Source organism: Arachis ipaensis, chromosome B4 (genome assembly GCF_059453495.1).
Source record: "Arachis ipaensis isolate K30076 ecotype BB chromosome B4, ASM5945349v1, whole genome shotgun sequence".
Lineage (NCBI taxonomy): Eukaryota > Viridiplantae > Streptophyta > Magnoliopsida > Fabales > Fabaceae > Arachis > Arachis ipaensis.
In genome coordinates this window covers 122,580,470-122,588,933 of record NC_142439.1, presented here as the reverse complement: position 1 = coordinate 122,588,933, position 8,464 = coordinate 122,580,470, and the positions used below count along the sequence as shown (strand labels likewise).

The 8,464-nt window shown below is 32.6% G+C and overlaps 1 protein-coding gene across 2 annotated transcripts; it reads right to left on the bottom strand.

The window, feature by feature from the left end:
• Positions 1-1,480: 1,480 nt before the first annotated feature.
• Positions 1,481-6,416, bottom strand: LOC107639617 (delta(14)-sterol reductase). Of its 2 annotated transcripts, none has more exons than XM_016343169.3 (14): positions 6,084-6,416; positions 5,514-5,685; positions 5,286-5,403; positions 4,732-4,802; positions 4,579-4,635; positions 4,047-4,138; positions 3,786-3,833; positions 3,463-3,583; positions 3,303-3,349; positions 3,039-3,120; positions 2,855-2,931; positions 2,633-2,766; positions 1,896-1,970; positions 1,481-1,786 (listed from the first exon to the last, which is right to left on the bottom strand). In XM_016343169.3, the coding sequence occupies exons 2-13, from the start codon at positions 5,559-5,561 to the stop codon at positions 1,942-1,944; spliced, it is 924 nt and encodes a 307-aa protein (XP_016198655.1). In that variant the 5' UTR covers positions 5,562-5,685; positions 6,084-6,416; the 3' UTR covers positions 1,481-1,786; positions 1,896-1,941. The 2 variants fall into 2 exon arrangements, with proteins under 2 accessions (XP_016198655.1, XP_016198651.1); XM_016343165.3 differs by having other exon boundaries at positions 2,633-2,752.
• Positions 6,417-8,464: the final 2,048 nt, after the last annotated feature.

The window sequence follows — 8,464 nt, the reverse complement described above, 5'->3', positions numbered from 1 at the left end:
AATTATAAATAATTTTTTTTTATTATATTTTTTTATTTCATAAAAGCAATTTAGATATAATATATAATTATTAAATTGGTTTTTTAAAAAGTTTATCAATATAAATATATATATATATATTAAAAAAATTATAAATTCTTTTGCATGATTTTATTTTTAGCATGACAGCTATATAAAAGAAATATAGCAATATCAATAATTTATAGTGTGTTTAGTTAAAAAAATTATCACATATCTTATTAATTAAAATTAATTCTTTTGAAAAGTTTAAAAAATTTAAAAATAAATTATAAACTATTAATTATGTGAAAGACATAGTATCTTTATAGAATATCTTTATAAAATTTTTCTTTTAATACCATAAATTTAGAAAAAAAATGAGTATTTTTTTATAAAATAAAGCATCTAAAATACACAATATGATTACTAAAATATAACTAGGTAAGTCATTATTAATATTTTATATAATAATATAAATGTTAAATATATTAATATTAGAAAAAAATTATTTTTTAAAAAAAAAATAGATATAGAGAAATTATTATATAAAACTAATTTAAAAGATACAAAGACATAAGGATATGATATTTAAATTAGTTAAGTAAAAAATATTAGTATGTTAAATAATTGGGACATAAATTCATCACATAAAAAAAATATATATATATAAAACTACTAAATTACACAATATTATTTATTTCGTTAGACACATCTCGTATATAAGTATAGTTTCTTAAAATCTTGGGGGGCGAGGCCACTACTTGTCCCTCTAGGTCTGTCCCTATCTATGAAATTTTTTATTTTTGGAATAAGAATTATGGCCATTTGGATCAAATTTCATGAAAATAGTAAGTTCTGTTCTTTAATTTCAAGACTCATCTAAGATCTCTAGTCTATTATATTGACAAATTCTCCTTAGCACGATAGTTTAACTTCCAACTTTTCTATCATGATGAAACTATTGAATATCCAATTACCCCTGTCTAAGACGAAGATCTAAGAAGGATATAAAAATCTCGCAATAAGAATCTTTTTTCATTTGCTATTTTCTAATAACCAACTTGCTTGGTTAAGTGTTAGTTTATTTATCTGATTAAATAAGTATTGAGTGTTTAAATCTCAACGTATATATACAATACTGATCAACAATAAATTGTTAACAATATTCAAATCTGCAATAAATTAATTTTTGACCTGCTAAATTAAAAGATGCCATGTAAAAAAAAAAAAATCTAAAGCACTAGTTAAGAGACCAAAATATCTACAATGTTCACCAATCTTGTTAACAGCTTCTATTTTTATTTTCATTAATTTTTCATTTTAGAATATTGCAAAAAAAACAAAAAAAAAACAAAATTTTATTACTTTAACTATTTTTTCTATTTAGTTGGCTCAAAATCAAAACATAGAGAATAATAATAATAATAATAATAATAATAATAATAATAATAATAATAATAATATAAAGAAAAGAGACCACTTTGCTAAAATATTCATCTCACTTTCATAAAATCAAACAAGGTTCTTATTAATAAACTCCTTCATAAACAGTATGCAACTTCTATCAATAGTTTCAATTCCACAAAAATGCAAAAGCCAATACAATGGAGACTTCTTTTTCTTCTTTTCTTTCTAATACACATATGGCAATATTCTCCAAGGAACAAGTTTTCGATACTCAGTCCACATCTCTTTATACTTCTTCGCACAACGAGATTCGTCCCTTCTCTCCCTCCATATCAACAGAATAAGAAGATATATTGGATAGAAGTATGGAACTGGTGAACTGCAAAAATGAGTAAAATATACAAGGTTTGACATTTTCTTTGTAGAAAAATCAATATCTATAACTTTATATCGGCGAAATAATTAAAGGAATGAGTTAATGAGATCACCTTATCCCACAAGGTAAGCTAAAGGAGAGAGCAAGAAGCAAGTCACCTAGGTAATTACAATGTCTAGCAATACCCCTTCAACAACAACAACAACAACGACAATTTGTGTTAATAGCTTCCATGAGAAAGTGAATTGAGTGTATATACATTGTTCTAACAAGACTCTAGATAGACAAATAATAACCACGGATTAAAACATGTTACTGTCTTCGTTCTTTTTTATCTGTCAACTGTTACTTTTTGGTACATATTGATTTAAAGCATGCCAAAAAGTGGACAAATGACCAAGGAGTAATGTGTAATGTGTAATGCATAAGATGTTAAGAACTAACCACATATAATCTCAGCATGACCTAAATTCACTGACTTTCTAAATAAAAATTCATGAGGATTAAAAAATTTTATTGGTAATATGTTATACTATTACTAATTACCAATCATTAACTTGGATTATACACATACTCAACCAACCATAACTTTCGCTATTTGATAAAAAGAATAACTTAGCCAATGGAGCCTTTTCTCATCCCATTTTTTATTCCGAAGCCTCCCAACATGTTTCAAGATAGTGCTTAATCGGTAATCACATATTATGTATTAGATTAAAGGTGAAAGGAAAACAGATGCATATCTACTCCAAGCAATCTTTTTTTTTTCAGTTTTTACCCCTTAAATCAAGAAAGAGGAAAAGGAAAAAGAGAAACAAAATACAGATATCAAATGAAAAGAAATCTTACCAATAACCAGAAGCAAGTAACTTTCCACCAATGACTTTTGGAGGCTTACCCCAAATAGGGGCCTTTGGATTCTTTTTGAATACATGTTTTTGCTTGTTTGCTCCTCGAAATACCATGTATCTGCAAAGTTTGATCTACAATTTTTTGTTATAAACTTATGTAACTTCAAGAGTGTATGTGGCGCATTATAGAATTCACGGTTGGATATTACGAACACATTACCCAATCAGGAAGACAGGGCAATTAGCTATAATGGTTGTCGTTGTTAACTTCACCTCGTTTGCTAAGAGCCACCAGCCCTGACAGCAATTGTAGCATGTCAATACATGTTATGTGTTTAAACGAAAAGTACTATACATAATGGTGCAAATAAATGGCAAGTTGGAAGCTAAGTTATAGCAATTACCTGAATGCTAAAAGTAAAAGGAATCCAAACTAAATCTCCAAAGACCAACATGAAGCCCAACCTCTCTGCAATTATGTCCCAGCTAAAAACAAAAATTAAAAGATAAGATCATAAACCAAAATTATATCTAAAATGAATGACAGTATAGATATCACAATCATGAGTTCATAACTTAGTGAAAATATTACAAGGAAAACATGTTTTATTTTTTTAGATAGATTGGGATGAACAATTTTTCAAGTGGAGCAAACGCAATTCACTTACGTTGATGTCATGTACTCTTCATGCACAAAGTAGTCCAAGATGTATAACTGGCATAAATGTGAAGAAAGTCACTCATCAAACACCCAAACTAGTGCTTATTAAAAGAAAAGAGAAAAAAAGGAAATTCAAGAAACTAAAGTATACAAGATTTTGAAATTACTGCACAGAATATTTGGAAGAGAATCATTGATTTGCTCAAAGTACCATCTTGAATGCTCTTTGCAAGAACGGATAAATTGATAAGCAGCCACCCCATCATTCCAGCTCTAACAAACAAAAATCTACAATTTGACAATTCCATTATATGTGCAGGAATATTTATAGTATTCATAATAATCATAAAAAAACCGCAATTTTGGCAATTCCATTGGCAGGGTTGCAAGCTAAGAACGCTTTTTTTCCATCATAACTGCCAATTATATACACTTAAGCAATCATATAAAATGAGAACAAGCAAGGAACGACATCAGGTGGATAACATACTTGAGGTCAATACCCATAAAATGAGGATTTAGTTGTATTCCAAACCACCTATTAAAGTAAAACAGAAAACGAAAAACAAGATTAACCAATAAAATTCAATTTCTGCAACGGTCAAGGAAATAAAATCAACCATGTTCATACTTCACACTAGTTAAAAAGTCGGGCTTCGTTGTACTAGATAGAAAAACACAACAGAGATGCAAACACAAATTTCAAGCAGAAGCTATTACGATTAAAGTAATTTTAACATCTAGAACATACCAATCATGTATCAGGTTTCCAGTGGTATGGGGTTTTAGTGATGAACTTTTACTATGTGACTTGCAGCCCGCAAAATACAGTGCCAGAGTCACCTGATATGAAATTAGTAAAAATGACAACAAAAAAGGTTATTATCAAGCAATGCAGAGTACCAATAAAAACAAATAAGGTATTAAATTTAGCTTTTGATATATTTCAACAACTGTGCATTGGTACGTTTAGCCAGCCTTATCTAATGATACAATAGGATTTGACTTCCATCATTGTTATTAAGTTCAATAATGTGTCATTTGTTCATATTTCAGTTCTAGCATATTCATATGATGAAATTGAACACTACTCCATTAATACAAGTGTTAGTACCTAAATTCTTCAGTGTCCACCAGACGAGCTAGGCAACAACATTTAACTACTAAAGACCTTTATATAACAACACCAGAATCAGAGACAGTCAGACAGATATGACTATGAAAAGAACCATTGAATGCCATTACTAAGTTCTAAATAAGATTCTATGCTTACAATTACATACAAGAAAACTGAAGATAAATGTTGTGGACAGCAGCTCAAATCCTCTCTCAGATATAGCCTGCAAAAGTTGCCACAAGTTATTCTGTGTCACTCTAACTCTAGCATATGATTCATAGTGTTATGCAAAATTCAGAATATCCATATGAACACGTACGGTAGGAGATACAAAATCCATCTTGGCACTAATCCCAAGAAGTGCAACCAACAGAAGAAGCAAGACTAAACCTGAGAAAATGTGAACATGGAGTTACACCTCCAAAAAAATATAAAAGGAATAGTGGTGTAAATATAGACTCAATTCTTGTGAATCTCATATGAATCAACATGCAAAATATCCTTAAAAGTATAAAATATACCACAACTGCTAAACCTTATCTCACTAGGTACAATAAGTAGCATAAATAAGAAATCATCATAATCTTTGTTATAAATCATGTATACATTCAAATTATTAAAATCTAACCATTATAACAATTTCATCTATCACCTATGATTTTTCCTTTTCTAAGATTTCCTCTATTAATAGGTCATTGAACAAACATTTTGTCATGTATAGCATTGAAGACTGGTCATGAAGTGAACAGCAAAAATATGTTGCCATTATAACACTGATTTAAGGATTACCATAAACTAGAGAACCTATATTACATCAAAATCACACTAAAATGAACCACATTTTTATAATGTACTAGAATGTTAAAAACGAACCATTGCAGCGATAATGAAGGCGAGTTCCATCAGCAAGAACAACCCCAGGAACCAGTTTTCCCAGCACAATGGATCCCGCAATTGCCAAATAAGCAAAGAAGCCCAGAAGCAAATAAGCCTTATCCACATTCCAAAGTAGTGAAAATATTAAAACTTTACATATTACATCCGTAGAATCAACTAATTCATATAAAGGGTATAGTGAGTGAATGAATGAATAGCACTAACTGAGTTCCATGATGGTATAAGAGCTTGAAGAAAAGAACTCAGATCCATGAGCACGTGTGAGCCTTGTATCTGAATGGAATGAGTAGCTTGATTGTGATTTTAGTGTCAGAGAAGATTGTGACTTCGATTATTGCTGCAGTGCTGTTGTTGCTACTTTATTGTACTCAAGATTCTGAAAATCGAATGACTGATTCAATAATTTAATAATCTAACCTGTGATCGAACCGTAATTAAACCAATTTAATTAAATATATAATAAAATTTTAAATATTTAAATTCAACCATTCATAACAATAAAATTTAAAATTTCACAATCTCACGTTTAATTTCACGATGTTCAATGACCAAAAATAACAATCTTTTCTCTTTAAACAAACACTCATCACAAGTCATAATAGTCGTGAAGTGGCCCAAAATCAACAAAATCATATTAATATCAACCAACAACAGTCAACAATAAACAAGAGATTAACAAATAAAATAATTTTGATCTCATGAAATAAATTAAATCAAACAAATAAAAACAAAAAGAAAAAATAAAACTGAAGAAGACGACGCTGAGTTACGAACAGGGAAGTGGGGGAGTGAGCAGACAGCAAGAGACGGCAGTGTCAACAAAGCCGGCGACGACAGGCAAGGCGGGCGAGAAGAGCGACGATGCCAAGAATAAAGGCTGCAAAAGCGCCGGCGACAGCAGCGGGCAATGACAATAGCACGGGAAACGGCGGCAAAGCGGGCGACAAGAGCGACGTGGCCAAGGACAAAGGCTGCACCAACACCGGCGACGGCGACCTTCTGAACTGGCCAACGGAGCCAATCGGGCCTGCCTCCTCCTGCTGCCTCTAGGGGTATGGCCGGCGCCTACAGCTCATTAGGTGGGTGGGTTTTGGGATTTTTAATTTTGGGCATAACCTAAGTGAATGAATCTGAACCAAGGTTCTAAAAACCGGAACGGTCATCAAACCGTTTTAGTTACTGGTTCACTAGTTCATTGGTTCAACCGTCGTTCAACCGGGAAAACCGTTTTATAATAAACACCTAATTCTATAAAAATTTAATGAATAAAGCAACTGGTTCTAAACACTCTTCTACTGCATTTTTTTTACTTCAAAAGGAGATCATAAACAACTAGTTCTATGAATAAACAAACTACAATGATATGCAATGCCAAAAATAGGCCAATGATGAAATAATAAAAGGTTTCTCTCTTCAATTCTATGTTCAAGCTTGTAGCAAACCAGAATCAACAGAGTAATACCGTTGAAATAGTCTTCCTTCTTAATTCTCATGTACCTCAAAGAATTTTCTACAAAATGAAAATTGAACACATTACACAGCTTTAAAACAAAAACAAAACAACACTCAGAAATCAATCACCTCTTCCAAACACAGCCTTAAAACAAAATAGAACAACATTCAGAGTATGAGCATTGACCACAAAAAATTGATTTCTGAAACAAAACAAAAACAGCAGAACAACATTCAGAGTTTGAGCATTGATCACAAAATATTGATTTATGAAACAAAACAAAAACAGAAGAACAACATTCAGAGTTTGAGCATTGATAACAAAAAATTGATTTCTGAAACAAAACAAACACACCAAAACCAGTAGAACAGCATTTAGAGTTTGAGCATTGATCACAAAAAAATAATTTCTGAAACAAAACAAACAACAAAACAACAACAACAAAGCCTTGTCCCACTAAGTGGGGTCGGCTACATGAATCAAATGACGCCATTGTGCTCTGTCATGTATCATGTCTACAGAGAGACCGTTTACATGTAGATCTCGTTTGACCACCTCATGGATGGTCTTCTTAGGTCTTCCTCTGCCTTTCGCCCTTTGTCCATCTTCCATCTCATCCACCCTCCTGACTGGATGTTCTATCGGTCTTCTTCCCACATGTCCAAACCACCTGAGACGCGATTCAACCATCTTTTCCACAATGGGTGCTACTCCAACTCTCTCCCTTATATCTTCATTCCTTATTTTATCCAATCGCGTATGACCACTCATCCATCTCAACATCTTCATCTCTGCCACACTCAACTTATGTTCGTGCTCCCCTTTAGCCGCCCAACACTCCGTACCATATAGCATAGTCGGTCTTATAGCGGTGCGATAGAATTTACCTTTAAGTTTTAAAGGCACTTTTTTGTCGCATATAAAACCAGATGCACTCCGCCATTTTGACCAACCTGCTTGGATCCTATGATTTACATCCTGTTCAATCTCTCCATTATCCTGTATGATGCACCCAAGATACTTAAAACTTTTAACTTTTCGCAGGATGTTTTCTCCAATCTTCACCTCTATATTGGAGTTTTCCCTTCTCAGACTGAACTTACATTCCATATATTCCGTCTTGCTATGGCTTATGCGCAGACCATACACTTCTAGAGCTTCTCTCCATAACTCCAACTTCTTATTTAGGTCTTCCCTTGACTCTCCCATAAGGACGATATCATCGGCAAAAAGCATGCACCATGGCACAGGCTCTTGGATGTGCTCTGTGAGTACTTCCAAGACTAATGTGAAAAGGTATGGACTTAAGGATGATCCCTGGTGTAATCCTATACCAATAGGGAATTCCTCTGTCACACCACCTTGAGTCTTCACACTAGTTGTGGCCCCATCATACATGTCTTTAATTGCCCGAATATATGCGATCCTTACTCTCCTCTTTTCTAAAACCTTCCATAAGACCTCCCTTGGTACTCTATCATACGCTTTTTCCAAATCAATAAACACCATGTGTAGATCCCTTTTATTACTACGATACCTCTCCATCATCCTTCTTAATAGGTATATCGCTTCAGTGGTAGATCTGCCTGGCATAAATCCAAATTGGTTCTCTGTTACTTGTGTCTCTTTTCTCAACCTCCGTTCTATCACCCTTTCCCATAACTTCATAGTATGACTCATAAGCTTAATCCCTCTATAGTTT